This window comes from Chanodichthys erythropterus, chromosome 9 (assembly GCF_024489055.1).
Source record: "Chanodichthys erythropterus isolate Z2021 chromosome 9, ASM2448905v1, whole genome shotgun sequence".
Taxonomy (NCBI): domain Eukaryota; kingdom Metazoa; phylum Chordata; class Actinopteri; order Cypriniformes; family Xenocyprididae; genus Chanodichthys; species Chanodichthys erythropterus.
The window spans coordinates 34,498,575-34,519,744 of NC_090229.1; the positions used below are offsets into that span (position 1 = coordinate 34,498,575).

Below are 21,170 nucleotides of genomic sequence, written 5' to 3' on the forward strand. Positions count from 1 at the left end.
CGACTCGACAACAGTTGGCAGTATGTACCGACCAATGAGTGCAAGATGCCGTGTGTGCTTATGTTATCATTTGTAGGTAGTCCACAGTAAATCTACTAAAATGTGCAACCCTCTAACATGATTCTTTTTATATGCAGCATCAGTATGTTTGACTCATTAGACTCAAGTCAGTTAAGGCTGCAGCTCTCGCGAGTGGGCGTGGTTTCAGCGTCGACAGTGGACATGCCCCCAGCGTTTGAGAGTAGAGAGCGCTGCCTTTTTTTTTTTTTTTTTGAGATTTTGATAACTTATTTCATTTACTTTCAGATTTCACTGGGTGATTAATAACACATTTTTCTGCGGTGTGACAAACTCAGAACACATATTTTAAAATGACTTTACAGGGACTTTAAAAAATTTTTTCTGTGAAAAAAAAATTCTTCATGCCTTAAAAAAGCTTGAATGTAACTCTACACTCTTGCCTCATTTATTATATGTGGATATATGAATATGCTAATTAGCCCCAACTCCACTCGCTCACTATATGTAAAGGTTACTTGACTCTCATGAGCTCAGAGATCCACTCTGTGAACTTACTGAGGTAAACGCTGCACAATGGTATCGCTTTTTACAATGCCAGACACATGACGGTAATTAATATGATTAGCTTTTGGCTTGACTACATTTTCAAACAGCTAATAATGTGTTGCTAATGTTACAAACTAGGGATGTGCAACAGCGATCGAGTACTTGACCGTGACAGCGACAATTGATCATGTAAACGATGATCGAAAAGTTTTTTTTTCTTTTTTCTCCTGATTGGTTAGCAGCACTTTGGGCAGCGCCCTGCGCTCTAATTGTTTAGCTTGCCACAGCATGTGTCAAAAGACATGAGAGAGAATGGCCTCGAAATCACGTAGTGATGTCTGGCTTCACTTTGACAAGTTAGATGAAAATACAGTTCAATGCGAGCTGTGCAGCGCCAAGCTTTTATCTTGTGCTGAAAATATCATTTAAATTCTATTCATAATTAATTAAGCAATAATCTTCAGTGATTTTTATACAGTAAAATAACTTTTTGGTTGTTCAGAGTGCAAATTGAATCCAAAATATTGCTGAAATATTAGAATACATAAAAAAAAGACAATATTGACACAACTCGCAATCTGAGTTACTCTTTCGTTTACGCTCATGTTTGCATTTGCAAACTTTTTGCAGATGACAGTTGTAATAGCTACATCTGATTAATCTAATATACAGGATGCGTTGGGATATCAACATTTATTAACATGCTGAATGCGTTGCATATCAGTGTTCAGTTTCATGCTCAAATGTAATGCCCAATATCTGAGTTATTTGAGACGGTCGTATTGCTTTTAGATGTTTCTTTTAAAAATAAATTAATAAAAATACTGATGTTATAATAATGCAGCAGTTCTATTTTCATCATATTTGTTCAATGGCATAGGCTAATTCGTAAAACGTGCAGGCGATTTATGGAATCACATAATAATGTAGAAGGAAAATAAAGCACAGATCTGTTATAAAAATAGCATTATGATTAGAAGTTTATAGAAATCTATAGTAAATTCTGTCCTTACCCGTGTTTCAGCACGCTGTTATGAAAGCGCATCGTGGCGAGAGCTCTCGCTCATGCTTTCTCGCTCGTAACTTAAACTTCACTGGCATTTGCATGCTTTTGTGCAAATACTAGTTATATGGTACATCTCTGTTATGTATCTAAGTTATCTGATTAATATCATAGGATCGGGCTCATAGAACGGGCTTCAGTTTATTGGCATAAAGTCACTCTTCACCTCAGGCAGCTATTCCTTTTAGATGCTTCTTTATTAATAACATTTCTGCATCATAATCTAACAGTGTTCTTATCACATGTTCATGTTTTCATAGACAGGTTTTCATGTCATATTTTTATTTTTAATACTCATTTTCATAACAGTCTTCAGATATTTTCATTATTGCCATGCCCCGCCCCTCGAGTACTCGATTACTCGTTTTTAAAACCTATCGATGATGGAAATGAAAAATTGCCAAAAACGCCCATCTCTATTACAAAACATGTTCCCATTCGCAAATGAGACAGCTGTCTTATAACACTCAGTATCCTTAGAAATTCTTTGAACACCTTTAACATCAGTGGAGAAAGGCATATAGTTCATAAAATTGTTATATACATCATACACCCACTATCTTGCCAAATCTGATTTTTTTTATATCAACAGAAAAATATATTGAGATTGATTCTCTAGAGACTCTCCTGCTTCAGAGCGGACATGATAAATAATATGCTAAAGCCCGCCAGCACATTGACATGATTGGTTACAAGGTAGTTTGTGATGTCAGAAACACCAGCGATTTCAAACCACAGGTTTTCACTGCAGTTTTGAAGGATTAGTTCACTTTTAAATAAACTTTTCCTGATAATTTACTCACCCCCATGTCATCCAAGATGTCCATGTCTTTCTTTCTTCAGTCGAAAAGAAATTAAAGTTTTTGATGAAAACATTTCAGGATTTTTCTCCTTATAGTGGACTTGAATGGGCACCAAACGATTGAAGGTCAGTGTAAATGCTGCTAAGTGTATTACTGCCCTCCACAGGTCAAAGTTTGAAATAATTGTTATATACTATTGAACCAGAATATTGCATATAAAAATTAGTTCAAACTTTGACCTGAGGAGGGCAGTAATACACTTAGCAGTGTCTACACTGCCGGAATTCAAATAGAGGAGAAGAAGAGAGCTAGTTCAAGATGAGCATTTAAGGTTCAAACTTATATCATTTTCAATTTTTTTTAAGAAAAAGAGCAATGTTTCACTAGATAAGACCCTTATTTCTCATCTGGGATCATGTAGAACAATTTGGAAGCTGCAGTGAAACTAATTTTGACCTTCAATCGTTTGTTGCCAATTCAAGTCCACTATAAGGAGAAAAATCCTGGAATGTTTTCATCAAAAACTTTCTTTTCAACAGAAGAAAGAAAGACATAGACATCTTTGATGACATGGGGGTGAGTAAATTATCAGGAAAAGTTTATTTAAAAGTGAACTATTCCTTTAAAGAGAAAATACTTGTCTTAAAGCATATTAATAACACCACATATAAACAACCAAGGGCGTAGATTTGGTTTCAACATTGGGGGGGGTTGAGCGTTGGTATTATTTTTTTAAATTATTTTTTTATCTATCTATCTATCTATCTATCTATCTATCTATCTATCTATCTATCTATCTATCTATCTATCTATCTATCTATCTATCTATCTATCTATCTATCTATCTATCTATCTATCTATCTATCTATCTATCTATCTATCTATCATAACTTTATGGAATTTATCTATAACCATTAATCAAATTCTAACATAATGGAGTGATTCTAAAAAGAAAGAAATTGTTAAATATTGAAACCGCCAGTAGGTGGCAGCGATTCGACGTTTTAATGAGTAAGCTACTTAAATTGTTCATTCAAGCAAATTCGTTCAAAATCAGATTAATTAAGGAAGAAAACAAACACCGATGTGAATACTTTTGTCACTGATAAGACTATTGAGAAATGAAGTAACAAAACAGACGGCTGTTTTGGTAACCGGTTACAGTTGCACTGATAGTTATGGCTAAATTGCAATGGATTAGCTAGTTAAAATATATGTGGAGTGTACTTAGCTATTACAATGTTTTCATACCTCCTTCTCAGTACATGCTTTATTCTTTTTAACGTCCCTCTTTGAACATAAGTTTAATATAGTCGGCTGGGCAGCGGTTCTCTTCATTTTTTGAGCTACCCGTGCTCTCCTTTCAAACAGTACAGCACCACTCGCGTTGTTTTGGTGAAAGTGCGACGCGCATTGGTTGGGCGTTACCAATTGGTTCAATGGAAGGAGGTATTTTTTTGACTCATTTATTATGACAAATTCAACTCATATTCGATTAGAAACAAAATTATTGTTACAAAATAAATGAATTATACATATGTTAATATAGATCTACTGTGATTTTCATGTTGAAATATTGGGGGGGTTGTAACTGATAGATTTGAATATTGGGGGGGTTACCTCCCCCCCCATCCCCCCCGAAAACTACGCCCCTGTAAACAACAATAAAAACTTGATTTTCACCACAGGGGGACTTGCATTATTGGCATCGGCAAACACTTTTTTTTTTGCTGATAAAAGCATTGAGGACCCAGCACTTGAGCACCGATGCACAAGAGCTCCCATTCTCCATCTTCATTAGTTTAATGTTCTGCACAGATCTTTCTAACAATCAGAGACTTAAATTATACCAAGAATGCTGCACTATATCCAGTTTGCTGCTATCGTACTGTAAGATGATACCTGACCAGTCCACACAAGACATGCCAGATTACATGTGGAACTAGGAAGCATAAATACTAAATGAACTGTCAATTTTTCAACCAGATTTGTATTGTTACAATGTCGGTAGTATAGGTAAATGATCAGTGTGTACTCTTTCTCTCTGTTACCTGCATTCAGATATCACCGTTTATTTGTCAGCAAACGTCTGCTGGATGCTCATTTTGCGTCATCTATCAGACCATTTTTCAGCTCCAGGTCTTTTAACTACAGATGGAACTTTTTTTGAGGTGTGGTGGCACAATCAAAAGAGCTTTATGGTTGTTGAAGTTTTTGGCAAAAGGGAACACCACAGCCCGTTTTGTTTTCTCTAGACATGTAGCACCAATTGCAAAAATGTCTGAGTGCATAGACAGACAAGATCGTCATTAAAGGCATTTTCTGTCAAGACAAGCAGCATTGAGAAATACATAAGGCCAGATTATTTCCATATTAAAATTGCATATTTATTAGTCCATATGAACTGTATGCCCTACCTCTGTTGTCAAGCAGTCTTGAGAGTTCAGAAAGCGTCTTTCATACAAACCAAACACTGATGCCAAAATAATTTTGGGTCATAATCTTTATAAAGCGTCTTAATCTACCCAGAGACCTCTGCAGCATTTCACATTATCTGTATTAACACCTAGTGAACCCCTCAGTGAGCTTGAGCCCGTGGGAGACTTGGAGCTTAACCCTTCAGCATCATGTGTTTCAGTGCCGGTGCCCAGTGAGCAGGTGGAGGGTTTGGACCGAGACGACGTAAGGCTCCACCTCAAGAGAAGACAAACCCCCAGTCCCACTCCCACCAAAGCCTCCAAAAGAGCCAAGATCAAAGTCACCATAGTCTCCCATGGAGACGCGGCAGGAAGCACGACTGGTTCCACTGCTCAGGAAGGTAATGAAAACAAAGGCCTGATTCAGCCCACTGAGCCGCTGATTAAACATATTTAATGTGTGACACATTGATGCATTCAGGCAGAATGAGGAAAGTTTTGATTTAAGCAATTTTCAGCCAGATTGAGTACTTTAATTAAAGTTTAATTTAATTAAACATACACTACCGTTCAAAAGTTTGGGGTTGAAGAGTGCGTTTTTTCTTTTTTTTTTAAAAAAAGGCTGTATTCATTTGATCAAAAATTGTTGTAAATTCAGTAAAACCCTAATATTTTGAATTATTACAATTTAATTTAACTGTTTTCTGTTTGAATATATGTTAAAATGTAATTTATTCCTGTGATCAAAGCTGAATTTTCAGCATCATTACTCCAGTCTTCAGTGTCACATGATCCTTCAGAAATCATTCTAATATGCTGATTTGCTGCTCAGGTAACTTCTTATTATTTTTATCAATGTTGAAAACAGTTGTGATGCTTTAAGGATTAGTTCACTTTCAAATAAAAATTTCCTGATAATTTACTCACCCCCATGTCATCCAAGATGTTCATTTCTGTCTTTCTTCAGTCGAAAAGAAATTAAGGTTCTTGATGAAAACATTCCAGGATTATTTTCCTTATAGTGGACTTCATTTGGCCCCAAATGGTTGAAGGTCAAAATTACATTTTCAAAGGGCTTATCTAGCGAAACGATTGGTCATTTTCTAAAAAAAATAAATAAATAAATTATATATGTTTTGACCATAAACGCTAGTCTTGAACTTGCTCTGTTCTTCTTCTTTTCTATTAGAATTCCGGTATTGTAGACGCTGTTAAGTGTATTACTGCCCTCCATAGGTCAAAATAACTAATTGTTATGTACTTGTACTAGCATATTGTATATGACTATTTAGTTGGAATGTTTTCATCAAGAACCTTAATTTCTTTTTTTGACTGATGAAAGAAGGACATGGACATCTTGGATGACATGGGGGAGAGTAAATTAACAGTAAATTTTTATTTGAAAAAGGAATAATCCTTTAATATTTTTGTGGAAACCATGATGCATTTTTTTTTTTTTTTTTGAACAATAGAAAGTTCAAAAGAACATTTATTTAAACATTTATTTCTTTTGCAACATAAATGTTTTTTATTTCACTTTTGATCAATTTAATGCATCCTTGCTGAATAAAAATATAATTTTTTCAACAACAACAAAAAAACTTACTGACCCCATGTTTTTGAATGTTAGTGTACTTCTTCAGTAAAGCCATTATATAATTAAATCTTGTAATACATAGACCCACATACATTTTGAAAAAGGTGTCTTAGACAGTATCTTGCCACCTGAAGGTGTTTACAGTTGTATTCCTGTTTTTCTGTGCAGTGGGTTTGTCAGGAAAACCCCTTGGACTCACAGTGGGCCAGACGGTGTCGGGGGCCAAAGAACTATCTGAGCTTCTCAGTGCACAAAGGTACCTTTATCTAACACAACAGATAGATTGTACAGAAGAGGAAAAAAGACTCTAAAGGCCTGTTCATACAAACACCACCTAGTCATAGTTTTGTGTGATAGCAGTGGCTCTGGGCATGTGAGCAAAAACGTGAATCTTACTGTATAGCCTGCTTTATTCGCAGTGTGATGGAAAAGACATTAGAACCGTAAATAAAATTGTTGCATTTATGGCATGCGAATATTTATTCATTCAGATGAACCAAATTTTTGCACTAAATTTTAAACTTGGTATTGACAGGCCTTTAATCTTGAAGAAATGTTCAGTTCTACTTCTGTTCTTGTGTAATGAGTTTGCAACCCTGCCCAATGGATAGATTTAGATCTGTGTTTTTGTGACATTTGCATGATTTGTGCAACATCATGCTGTATCAGATCAGATGTGTCCACACTCGCATAACTTCATTACAATGCATTCAGACTGTGTTTTGTAAGTTTTCACTTGTACATAGAACCTTGTAGACTTGTGGAGGGAAAAGCTACAAAAGTGTAGAATGTGGTCGGTTTAATATTTTTTCTTCAGATATATTTTTCCTCAGATCATGTCAGAATCTGTGTTTATGGTGGCTTCATTCTGAGCTGATATCCTGTGCTCTTTTAGGTCTGGAGGTTTGGCAGATGTGTCTGGAGTTTTGGGTTCCAGTGAGGGGTCATTTCACAGCCTTCAGGGGAGTGTGATGTCGGGTTCTTCCTCTCCTGTCCAGGCTCAGGCCCCCACCACTGCACAAGGTGCCACTACCTTTGAATTCTGCCTGCAGAGGCTGCATTTACACTTGGCATTATCATGTGATCACCGTGAGCCAATGAAGCAGATCGAATTATCAGCCAATCAGGGCTTGGCAACATCAACTACCTGGATAACTTATCAGATATCTGTTTCCTGTGCAATTTTTAAAATGAGTCTGTAATGGAAAAACGGCCCCTGTGCAAATCTCACTTTGTATGTGGACAACATCCGGATACAGGTCACATGTTAATGCTAAGTGTAAATGAGCAGAGTCACCTGCAAACTCTTTGTTTAAATTAGTGTTAATTGTTTAAAAAAAAAAATGTTTGATTACCTTTTTTCCCATGACTAAGACGAGACGACATCAACATCATTGAACATTGACTGTGACTATAGCAACATGCAATATTGTCGGCCAAAAAGGCAACACTAAAATGCAGTTTAAAAAATGCAAACTACCAAAAATCTCTATATATTCTTCAACTAAAGCCGAGGACACAGTTAACGATTGTAAGGCTGATTATGAATGTAAATTGATACTTATGACTGATTGCGCTCAAGCGCGTCCAGTCAGAGCCATTTGCGTTCAGTCGGCGATTACAGTTGGTGTTCAGATCCCGTGTGTAAGTATTTAAATCAGCTTCAGTCGCAGGAAACAATAGCTGTATGTTGAGCACAGACTTAGAATGTTTTAGCTAGTCGTTAAATGTGTGCCCGGCTTAAAAAAGGGGAGAAAAAATATTTCAGTCTTTTTCTTAACAAGACTCAAAATTATTCCATGATTTATTCACCCTCAAGCCATCCTAGGTGTATATGACTTTCTACATAAAAAAGTGCACCCATTCATCATAAATAATCTGTACGACTCCAGGGGGTTAATAAAGGCCTTCTGAAGTGAAGCAATGGGTTTTTTTATTAAAAAAAAAAAAAAAAAAATCAAAACATTTAACGATAAAGCTTCCAGTAAATGGCCGTACGCATCGATTTACGGCAGAAGAGTGACCTCTGACCCGACACATGATGTAATGATAGTTATTTTTGATTATAAAGTTTTAAATATGGATATTTTTCTTAAAAAAAACGATCGTTTTGCCTCAGAAGGCCTTTATTAACCCCCTGGAGCCGTGTGGAGTATGTTTATGATGGATGGATGCACTTTTTTGACTTCAAAATCGGGCCCCCCATACACCACCATTATAAAGCTTAGAAGAGCCAGGATATTTTTAAATACAACTCTGATTGTGTGAATCTGAACGAAGATGGTCATATTCACCTTGGATGGTTTGAGGGTGAGTAAATCATGGGATAATTTTCATCTTTGGGTGAACTATCCCTTTAGGCGGTTACATTTTCCACCCTGTCTTTTTACTTGATGTTCGCAACTTGGCAACAATGTGCACAAGCTCTCCTTACACTGAGAAAAAAGCGCAGATGATCTGAAAACACTGACAACCATTTAAGCTGGAGTTCAGCCATCTCTGTTGAGAAATTCTGCTGAAAATGAATGTGTAATACAGTAGGGCTGCAACTAACTATTACTTTGATTAATTTGTTGATTAGGAATATAATTTTGGATTTTTCATCTAAGAAATAATGTTTTAAAGAGTGATCTTCGATTACTGTCCACAGTGTGAACAGGCCGTTAGACTAAATGGGGGAAAAAAAGGCTGACAAATGTAAAACTAGTTTGAATCTTTTTTGACTCTGTGTGTTTAGCTCCCTCTGCCAGTAGTCTTCTGCAGGGCCTCAGCCTCAGTCTGCAGGAGATCAACACGAAATCACCAGGCGTTCCCTCCACCACACAGGTGCCAGCCCAGTCACGCAGCATACTGCTTAAACACAAATTTTGTCTAAAAAAGGTTGTTTTTGCAACCTTTTATAATAAACATGCCCGTATATATCCATCTTGTGCGTGTGTGTCGTGTTCTTCAGGTGTCAGGAGGGAAGCCCCAGTGCCCAGGGCAGGTGTTGAGCTCTCTCAGCTCGAGCAGCGGGACGCTAGTGCGGGCGGTTCCGGTCGTGTCTACTGGCTCCGGGATGACCAAAACCACAGCGATCCACCAGCTCCTCACCAACGGCGGCCTGGCCAAACTAGCCAATAGTCTGCCAGGACTGGCCCATGTCTCCAGTCAGAGCACGGGTACGTCCTCGTCCCCACTGATGACACAACGTTCCAAACAGAGGCGTCCGCGATGAGTAGCTAGAGTAGCAGTAAGGTCAAAGGTCGAATCCATGAAAAGGTTTACAAGAAAAAAAGTGTTGGGCAGGTAAATGTTCTGAAAGAGCAATAAACATCCAGCTGAGCATGTAAATATGTACCATAAACTTTTGTAGATTTTTTTTTTTTTTTTTTTTATGCATGTAAAGAGATTTATTTGGGTGATCTACTACAGTTATCGGGCTGATTAAGTTCTGCTTTCAAACGAATGTACTTTTATACAAGTTGTTCATTTAAGTGCATTCTAGGGGTTGACCTTTTACTCAAACTGCTGTTATGTCCAAAGGACCAAAATATTTAATGGCAGTGCTGTGAAATGACAGCTCTGATAAATTCCCACATCACCAGCTTCATTCAGTGTGCTTAATGTGACCATCTCACTGTTGTTTTATGTTCCATCTTTCTGTTTTTATTTGGTTTCTTTTCTCATTTCTGTTATTTGTTTACCAGTTTCTGTTGGATGAGGTGTATGTAAATCATAAGGCTTGCTCTACTCACAAAGACATTCATTAAATCCCCAACAGCAAATGATTTTTCCTACCTCTTCTGTTTTCATTTTGTCCCAAATCGCATGCATGAGTGTTCTCTATTGTTTGCAGAAGCTATTTAAGTGCAGTGCAAATAAATAAAATAAATAAATAAAAAAACACCACCAAAAAACAAATGATGGATTATTAATCCATAGTTGTTTGGTCAAATGCAATACAGTGTGTAGACTGTATTATGTTTTTAAATGTTAGGCAGTATCGACTGTGCATTAAGCAGAATTCTGGTCTGAACAGCCACTGATTTATCTGATAAGTTTTAATGTTTTAATAATTGGATTCAAAATGCAAAATAAACTATTTAAATGTCAGGACTCACTGAATTAAAGGCACAATATGTAATTTTTTTTTTTATTTAAATATCCAAAAACCACTAAAACAGTGTTATATATTTTGTTGACTTGTGTACTTACATAATCCTAAATATTTCCAAAAATGTTTAAATCCAGATAAATAAGCAATATTAACCAGAGCACCATACATGCGCTGCCCTCGATTTCTGGTTTTATTTTGTAGAAACCACGGGAACACCAAAGACGCTTTAATATATTATGTGTTTTATTAGACAGTTGAGCAGCTGTTTGGATACATTCTTCAACAGAAAGCTAATCATGTTATATAGCTCAACAAAGTCTTGTTGTTTAAATCTTGTTTTCTTGATTTACAGCGAGTACCATGCTTAATATCAATCTAGCTTACTGCAGTGTGCAACAAGTGTCTCATAGCAGCTGCCAAGTGAACGCACAGAGTAGCACTATTACAACTTTCAACACACAAATGTATCTAATATGATAAACAGCGCTGCTTGACCGGATAAAGCAGAAGTGGCGACTGCGGCATAATAAAAGCTCTACTGCTCTTGAGACGTGTCACGCTCGCCTCTCATTAGCAATCGCTCCAGCGGCCGCGTTCAGCTCTAACGGCTTTCAGTCACACCCTGCTTCATACTACGGTATTGTTAATAAATCTTTGATACATTAGCTCATCCATGAATATGATTTCCCATTCTGATTCTTTTCCACCAGCTGTAGAAGTGAAGACAACACCTCCCATGATTCTGTGAAATCAAGGCGTCATCAAGCTAAGCCTTTTTATTGAATAAGCGACCTCTAGTGGTGAAAAATTACATATTGTGCCTTGAAATATACACACAATAAGTTTGTGCATACTTAATCACTATTTTAGTAGTGTGTAGTATCCAGTATATTGTCTGGGTTTCTGCGGGGCTTAAAATAGTTCTTAAATCAAAAATCTTAAAGGATTAGTTCACCCAAAAATGAAAATGTCATTTATTACTCACCCTCATGTCGTTCCACACCCGTAAGACCTTCGTTTATCTTCTGAACACAAATTAAGATATTTTTGTTGAAATCCAATGGCTCAGTGAGGTCTCCATAGCCAGCAATGACATTTCCTCTCTCAAGATCCATTAATGTACTAAAAACATATTTAAATCAGTTCATGTGAGTACAGTGGTTCAATATTAATATTATAAAGCAACGAGAATACTTTTAGTTCACCAAAATAAATAAATAAATAATGACTTTTCAACAAAATAGTGATGGCTGATTACAAAACACTGCTTCAAGGTCTTACGGGTGTGGAACGACATGAGGGTGAGTAATAAATGACATTATTTTTGGGTGAACTTACCCTTTAAATTCATAAACTCATGTTGCATGCATTGCTATAATAATAAAAATAATATCTTCCTCTATATGTTTGTCCTGTTTTCCAATACAATCCCAATATTCCAATATCTTTAAATCAAGATACATTTACATGGGATGCAAATGTAAAAAAATAAAAGGAAAAGAAATCTCGAAATATTCAAATGAGTTTATACTTAAAACAAGAAGAAATATGTTTCAATGAGTTACAAAAGCTTCCTTTTCAATTAAGTTGATTTTTTTGAGCCCATTGGCAGATATTTGTTCTTGTTTTAATAATAGACTCACTTTATTTTGATCAATTTCACATAAAACATGACTTAATATTTTGCATCTCAAGTAAATGTATCTCGATTTAAGAATCTTTAGACAGTTGTACAGGAAACAAGACAAAAATACTGAGGAATGCAGTACATTTCTTTTTGTACTGCAATCAGACAGAAGGTAGAGTAGAAGTTATTTCCAAACAAATGTGTAGAAATGTTAAATGAATGAAAAAGTAATGGATATCTGTTGGAAGTTATCTGTTGAAGATATCACTCAAGTGTTTTTAAAACTCATTGTGTTTTCCCCTAGATATTTACATTTAGAGAACATATTGACACATTGTGTTCCCTTCAACTTATTCCTTTAATTGTCTTTACTTGGTCTTATAAAGATCTTTAAAAAGTCTTAAAATGACCTTCAAAAAAAACAGGATTCGTTTCCATATACTCATTTTTCAGCGCGAACTTTAGCGCCCCCAGCTGACAGCTCAACACAATGCAGTCACATACCCAGAAGTTTACTGCCATTAGATTACTGGTTTGCATGGCCTTTGTTGTTCACAAAATGGTTTATTATACACAACATGGAGAAAAAAAGACTGAATGCAATGTAAAAATCACTGAGGTGCCAAATATTATTTTACATTTATTATTTTACATTTGCATTTCTTTTATGCAACACACCCGCAGTGGGGCAGTTCTGGGGTCCGTGGCCATTTAAACCACCTTTTGATCAAGTTTTGGACTGTAACACTTTAAACAACTACATCAGCTGGGATGTATTTTTATTAAGTAAAGTATTATTAATTATTGCTGGAGCTAAAACTACAAAGGTTATTAAGCTATAGCATGTGTTTTGTAATTAAAAAAGCTTTTCGTAGCGTCTAGACTCTAATAGCAATATTTACAGTTGTTGGGTGCTTTAATGAGGAAAATGAGTTTGCAGGGTCCCTTTGTAGTTTGCAAGATTCGTGGCATCATGTCTTAATGTTTGAAGACACTATTTTTAATACAAAGAGTTTATAATGAGGAACATTTGACCTCAAGTACTTGGTGGCTAATTCGTATGAATTCATACAATCATATTGGTACGTGGCCCTTCACGATTAGGGTAGGATGAGGAAAGATCCACGCCACTTTTAAGAACCATATGGATTTACTTTTAAATTTTAACAAGTTTAGCATATGCAGGATGATGATGCATCTATGGAAGCCCGTTTCCGCCACTAAAGAGAAAAATAAAAACAGTAATTGCAAGTTTATATCTCACAATTCTGACTTTTTTTCTCACAATTCTGACTTTTTTTCTCACAATTGCGAGTTATAAATTCACAATTCTGAGATATACACTTGCAATTTTGAGAAAAAAGTCGCTATTACCGTTTTTACTGGTTTTAATTAGTGTCCGAAATCCATATGCATTAGCCAATGTGTTATTATAGGAAATAAATAGAGGCATTTGCTAATTTGGTTGTTATAGAACTAAATGTCAAATATTAAAAGAGGGGTATGATGGCCCCTACTTGGGTAAGAATCCATCCCCCACAATGTAAATTACTAAATAAAGTAGTGTATTTAAAATTTTATTTTGACAATATAGTTTATAATATTTCAATAACTGATGAAAGACAAAGCAGAATACCAGTAAAATGTATTCATCTGAATGGTAAAATTGTTCTATGACTTACGTACATGCAAATTAATATTTACATATTTATTCACCCATATTTTAATTGACGATGTGTCATAATAGCAACACTATGCAAATTAAATGATTTCACTCATCTAACCTAGAGGTTTTAATGAAAGTGAAGATGCCTGAAATGTATATCTAATTCTTTGAAATATTAAATAATAACCCCATTAATTACAATAATTATTACAGCACATTTAAAAAAAAAAAAAAAAAAAAACACTAGTAAAAACATGGCACTTTGGGCCATCTGTGAGGGTAGAGGGTCATCTTAGCCCAAGACCTTAAGGGTCTAATTTTATCTTTTTACGTCAAAATAAAAACTATAATGTTTAATCCGCAAATCTAAAAACATTAATGTGTCCACAAATCCCCCATTAAAGGGATAGTTCACCTAAAAATAAAAATTACCCCAAGATTTACTCGCCCTCAAGCCATCCTAGGTGTATATGTGTAACGGAGGCCAGGTAGAGCAAGAGATGCTCTAGCGACTAACGCTAGGGGTTGCAGCCTTTAGCCTCCTTGTTAGAGTGTCCGAATCCCACGCCGCAGACCCAGGTTCGAGGCCCGCGCAGAGCGGGGCGAGTAGGATCTGGGTAGAGGGGTTACATATGACTATCTTCTTTCAGACGAACACAAACGGAGGAGATATATTAATAAATATCCTGACTCTTCCAAGCTTTATAATGGCAGTGAATGTGGGGCCCGATTTTGAAGCCCCAAAAAATGCATCCATCCATCCATCCATAATAAAAGTAATCCGTACAGCTCCAGGGGTTTAATAAAGGCCCTCTGAAGGAAGTGATAGGATATCCATATTTAAAACTTTGTAATCTAAGAGAACTAGCTTCTGGCAGACGACCATATGCTGCGCAAGTTGATTTGCGCCACAAGAGTAACCCCTGAAGCAATGTATGACGCAGGATGTTGGAGTATCGTAAGTTTAGACACCTCAGCGCAGTTTAAACAAATAGGGCTGTGCAACAAACTGAAGGTCCTCTTCTCTTGTATTGAAATCTTCTGACATTTCTCTTTAAAAACTATTGTTTTAGACTTCTAATTTGTGACCGGTGTTTTGTTTTGCTCTATCCTCTGTGCTTCTGCATTTGACATTACGTCAGGTCAGAGGTCATTCTTCCACCGCAAATCGATGTGTAGGTCTGTCTGCTGGAAGCTAGTTATTATAGTTAATAATGTTTTAAATATGGATTTTTTTTTTCCACAGAAACCCATCGCTTTGCTTCAGAAGGCCTTTATTAACCCCATGTGGATTACTTTTGTGATGGATGGATGCTTTTTTTTGCTTCAAAATCTCACGCCCCCCATTCACTTCCATTATAAAGCTTGGAAGAGCCAGGATATTTTTAAAATATATCTCAGATTGTGTTTGTCTGAAAGAAGATAGTTGTCACGTTTCTGCCCACTACTGCTTCCTTCTAATCCCCACCAGAGTTCTCTGTTTCACCATTAAAGGTGCCATCGAACATTTTTTCACAAGATGTAATATAAGTCTAAGGTGTCCCCTGAATGTGTCTGTGAAGTTTCAGCTCAAAATACCCCATAGATTTTTTTTAATTCATTTTTTTAACTGCCTATTTCGGGGCATAATTAGAAATGCGCCGATTCATGTTGCGGCCCCTTTAATTCTCGTGCTCTCCGCCCACGGATCTTGCGCTTGCCTTAAACAGTGCATAAACAAAGTTTACACAGCTAATATAACCCTCAAAATGGATCTTTACAAAGTGTTCATCATGCATACTGCATGCATGCGTCGGATTATGTGAGTATTGTATTTATTTGGATGTTTACATTTGATTCTGAATGAGCTTGAGGCTATGCTCTGTGGCTAACGGCTAATGCTACACTGTTGGAATGTACTGAACTCTTGTTATTTAACTATGCCAATATAAATTCTTAATTCTAGGGCACCTTTAAGACTTTTTATTTATTTATTTATTCAAGGATAGCCCCTTGAGATGATCCATCTCTTTTTCAAGGGGGTCCTAAAAAAAATTTCATTGCAAACGCGCAGTCACTTCACTCTGGACTACATTTCCCACAATCCCTCAGCTAGGCACTGATCACACTCACACCTGTTTCCCATCAGGTTCCCTTTATAAGCTGCACACACACACACCCTGCATTCCAATCGGAAGGGCTCATCCCTATGCCCTAATCCCTTCAAAGGGTTAACCCTCCGGAGTGAGAACTTCAAACGGATGAAGGATGTAGGGGGTAAAAAAAAAAACCTCTTTTTTTTGGAACGCACTTCAGCATCATCTTAACGAGACAATCAAAGAGGAGTAGATTGTGTAAGCTGTGCCCTTTAACGTTAGTTAGTTGGTTTATCACACCATATTGTATATTGTGTCTGTATTTGAAACATTTGAATGGACTGATAAAGGGAGCTATAAAGTATTTTTGTTGAAGTACAATGCCATTTTGACCATAATAATGTACCAAATCTAACTCTTATTAATATTACAGTAGTATAGAAAAATACTATACATACATTAATAGGTAAAATCGAACATCAAAGAACTTCCCTGTGCAAAGGATCATGAAGTGTCCATCAGTTGTACCCTTTGAAATCCTTCATTCCGGAGGGCCCTTTGAAGTGGCCAGTTTTGAGCTTGTTTTTCGGTTTAGAACGACCCTTCAAAATGGCGGCCATGATTATTTTCACTCCGAAGTGCACTTCGGAGGGCGACATATCCTGTTTGGAATGCACCGACACTATTGTTTAGCCTTTGTTCGACCTTGTCTCTGTATTCCTTGCCTTGCCTAGTCTAGCCTGTGTTTTTGACCCTGGACTGTTTCCTTGTTTATGATCGTTTGTTGCCTGCCTAGACCTTTGCCTGTGTTTGGATTACTCTTGCCTTGCCTTCCTATATCTGTTTGCTGGTGTTTGACCCTCTCCCTGATTAATAAAGCCTGCACGTGGATCTCCAACTCCGTTGTCCCATCCCATCCGTTACAATAGTCATATACACCTAGGATGGCTTGAAGGTAACTAACCCTTTAAAAAATAGACACATAAATTAGATCAGTTAACCTCAAAACCGTTTTGACTGACTAAATCTCACAAATGTTGATATTCAGAATTGTGAAATCACTGATCAAAAGTGCTGAGTGGGAGAGAAAGAAAATAAAGTGGTTGGGGGGTTCATACCCCAACTGGCCCTACTTTTTTTTTTTCTTTTAAAAATTGTAAAATACAATTTATACCAAATAACGAACGTTTTCTCATCAGACTGGGTTCAGAGTCACGATGGGATAAAAGTGCATGTGAACTATGAATTGCATCTATTAAGATAAAAATATTTCTATTATCAGTAAGTGTGCTTTTGATTATCTGTGAGCTTTAATATAGAAAGTAATTTAAAAAAAATCTATGATTTTGGGACCGTTGCATTCACCTGCATCATAGATGCCCTAACAGTCATTTATTTAATAGGCTACTTGCTATCATGGTGTATCTGTGATAACATTATCAAAACAGGTTGTATTTAATTCTAATTAATAAGCAAGTAAAGAATGACATGTTTGCATGTATAACAACAAGACCTACATCACCTAATGATTTAAATTTACATTTCCAAGCAACCTGTAATATTTCGGGAAAAGAAAAGGCAAACATATTTCTTGTCTTCAAAAAATTTTCTAGACGTATGCGCTGTCTGTAATGTGTGTGTCGTCTGCAGGGCTGAAAGCTCCTACCACCATCACAGTGACGTTGCGAGGGCAGCCCAGCAGATTTCCCGCTCTCAGCCACACGGGGGCGACAGCGCCCTCTCACAGCGCACCTGAGCACCAGGTGTGTGACCCGCAGCTTCCACGCCAAAATACTGCTGTCTGTTCTTTCACTTTATTTGCTTTAAGTACCAGAGCCGAAACAGAACGGTTGGCTTTAGGCTTTCTTTTGCTTTAACTCAAGCTCAACAAATTAGAAGAGCAGCTCATCAAAGTCATTCAGGGTTTTCATTAACATTGATTAGTCCGGTTATTTATTTATTTATTGTTTTTTTACTTGTTGTGTTAAATGATGTTTACTCGGAGCCCCACAGTTCGATAGGCGCCTTTTGTGCTCTGCTGTGCGAGCAATTAGTGTTGCTGTAGTAACCGTCTCATTGATCATGCGGAGAGATGAAGTGTAATTATTTGCTTAATCACTCTGAAGAACATAATTATATGCTTGTCGTTTTTGCTCTGGATCACTTAGTAGTAATGGTTTAGTTCATTGAAGAATCTTATGATTCATAAGAAAATACTATTGGCTAATTGTGTCTGCTTGTAGATATGTTTCACTGCGTATTTAAAGGGTTAGTTCACCAAAAAACAAAAATTCTGTTATTAATTACTCACCCTCATGCCGTTCTACACCCGTAAGACCTTCGTTCATCTTCAGAACACAAATTAAGATATTTTAGTTGAAATCTAATGGCTCCGTGAGGCCTCCATAGCCAGCAAAGACATTTCCTCTCTCAAGATCCATTAATGTACTAAAAACATATTTAAATCAGTTCATGTGAGTACAGTGGTTTAATATTGATATAATAAAGTGACGAGAATATTTTTGGTGCGCCAAAAAAAACAAAATAACAACTTATTTAGTGATGGCCGATTTCAAAACACTGCTTCATGAAGCATCAGAGCATAAATGAATCAGTGTGTCGAATCATGATTCAGATCGCATGTCAAACCAACGGCTGAAATCACGTGACTTTTGCGCTCCGAACAGCATATTCGACACACTGATTCATCTGTGCTCCGAAGCTTCCTGAAGCAGTGTTTTGAAATCGGCCATCACTATATAAGTCGATATTTTGTTTTTTTGGCGCTCCAAAAATATTCTCAATATAAATCACAATATTCTTATTTTTTACTGTATTATGATATCTGTATATCAAATAAATACAGCCTTGGTGATCATACGAGATTTAAAAAAAACATAAGTGGTTATCGCCACCAGAAGGTGGCGATAACTGACTATGTTTATGAGTCATTTGAATAAAAACAATCCTGTTTTTAGTGAACGAGTCATTGAATAATTCACCCAACAGATTCATTTGAAAATGAATCACCACCATAGTGAGTTTCTCTGAGATGTGCAACAGTTGATTGCATTGGCTTCATTTGAAACTTTTTGTTGGCAGAGTGAAAAACAAAGTGACAATACTGAGTCTAAAATGTAAGTAGGCATGAATTAACCCCTCTGGTGCTGTTTGCTAATTTTTGAATTGTTTTTATTTTTTATTTTTTATTTTTTTTACTTAATCAGATTGGTGCGAAACTTGGTAAAAATAAATAAAATAAATAAATAAATAATAATAATAAAAAAAAGAGGCAGGATTCGAAATGGTTAAATGGTCCTGAAACAAAAAAAGCACACTTGTACTCCTGTCAAAAATTACCGCATTGGAAATTAATGGGAGACAAATTTCATCTAGTGGAAACCTTTGGTACTGCGCCCAAACAAAATCTTACTGAAAGCTCTTTTTTTTTTTTTTTTTTTTAGAAATAAACCTCAAATCTGGAGCAAAACTTTTGGAGGCTTTGATTTTGTCAGTTTTACAGTAAAACATTTTGGAAAATGTGTATTTCATATAAAATTTAATTTTAATTTTATTTGATTTCATTTTTCATAATAATAAACAAACTTCTGTAACTTTTTTTTTACTTTCACTTTTCACCTCAGCAATAATCTGCCAAGTGTCCTCTTTAAAAAGAGATCAAACTTAATTAAGTCTGTGCTCCAAAGCATTCATGATTTACAACAGTTAAAGTTGGAAATTTAATTTTCAGTCAATGCTCAAAATGTGATTAGAACAGGCAATAAATGGATCATAACTATTCTATAAATATAATTTAGTACCATAAAATCCCCTTAAAATACAAAATATTACATAAAAAACATTATTGAACTAAAATATAGTACATTTAATTGGAATTTTTTTAAAAAAACTGCTATTTTTGAACACCACGCAAGCAGCACAAGTGGGTTAAATAAACATGCCATTTATAGAAGTATAAGCACTTTTGGAACACCACTCATCTAGAGAACTGTATTGTATGTTCTGGTCATGTGTTCAATCAATATTTTATCTTGCAGTGACCAGAAACGGATGATATGTGAAGCTGAAATGGCCATCACTGAAATCCAACAGCACAAACAGATGAACCCAGAGGAATCAAATGGATTTAAACCCGGTTTAAAGATTTACAGACTGGTGATTTGCCTTACAACCTGCAAGAGCGCCCTCTATAGACACTGTCTTGCACACATGGACCGAAGACTTGACTTTACACTTATGCATTTGTCTATTTGTATTATTTTCCTTTTTTTCTGTGGCACTTTGGCTGTGCAGTGTCATGGGCAATTTTCTATTTTTTATTTGTTTTTCTCCCATTTTAATATATTTTTTTCCATACACCTATTCAAAATATTTATGTGAACATACTGATTTGTTGGAAAAATTCACAATCACTGTTATTGTTCTTAGATATAACAGGTTCTTTTTCTTGCTGTCTCCAAAAAAGAAGAAAAAAAGATGTTTTGCCAGTACAGAATATTTGATTCAGTTGATTTTGCAAAAAAAAAAATAGTTTGTTGTTAAAATGTTTTGCACAAAACCCCAGCGAAGCCTGAGCTTTATTTCCTTACAGCCATAAAGAGCCTGAGAGAAATGGATCACTAAACTGTCAAAAAAGATAATAAATTCAAAACGTTTCAAAGATGATGTGAGAGTTTTTTTAAGTGATTTTTTAGATTAATCATGCATCAATCATCTAATGCTTTTTTGCATGGTTTTCCTCATGACAGCATAAGGCTGTCCTTCAAATAACTGTTATCATTATGCCAGCAGGGACAATAATGTGTCTGCCTGATTAAGTCACAATTGTTTTGATTGCTGATTGCGTTTATTGCCCTTATGAGGGAAACCAGTAGAGGTTGAAAAGCTTGAAACCGAATGATAGACACTGATTAATGCAGTGATTTGTGTCCTCAAAACATTATGTATTTAGAAGAAGAAATTACATGAGATGATTGTGAAGCACTCAAACTGATTACATGAGGGTGTTTAGTTAGTTTCTGGGCTGTTTAGGAGGTTCATAGGGCAGAGGTTATCAAAATGTTTGTCATTGCAGAAGTAATATTTATTAGACACTATAGGGGCCTAAAAATTACTTTTTTGCCAAACCTGCCACAATGGTCAGTGATTTTTACCGACCATGAAAAGCAGGCAGTTATGACACCAAAATTAAAAGTCACAATTCTCCAATTTCAATACCACTGATACCACCAACTA

The 21,170-nt window shown here is 36.1% G+C and overlaps 1 protein-coding gene across 8 annotated transcripts in view; it reads left to right on the forward strand.

Moving 5' to 3' along the window:
- Window positions 1–20,554, forward strand: part of kansl3 (KAT8 regulatory NSL complex subunit 3) — a 31,236-nt gene extending 10,682 nt beyond the window's left edge. For 3 of the 8 annotated variants that reach the window (XM_067395429.1, XM_067395428.1, XM_067395430.1), the window contains 7 exons: window positions 5,072–5,251; window positions 6,616–6,703; window positions 7,343–7,470; window positions 9,185–9,273; window positions 9,401–9,608; window positions 17,565–17,677; window positions 19,973–20,554. In XM_067395429.1, the coding sequence (XP_067251530.1) occupies window positions 5,072–5,251; window positions 6,616–6,703; window positions 7,343–7,470; window positions 9,185–9,273; window positions 9,401–9,608; window positions 17,565–17,677; window positions 19,973–19,975 (809 nt within the window). In that variant the 3' untranslated portion in view covers window positions 19,976–20,554. The other 5 variants (XR_010896022.1, XR_010896021.1, XM_067395433.1 and 2 more) reach the window with 5 other exon arrangements.
- The last annotated feature ends 616 nt before the right edge of the window (window positions 20,555–21,170 follow it).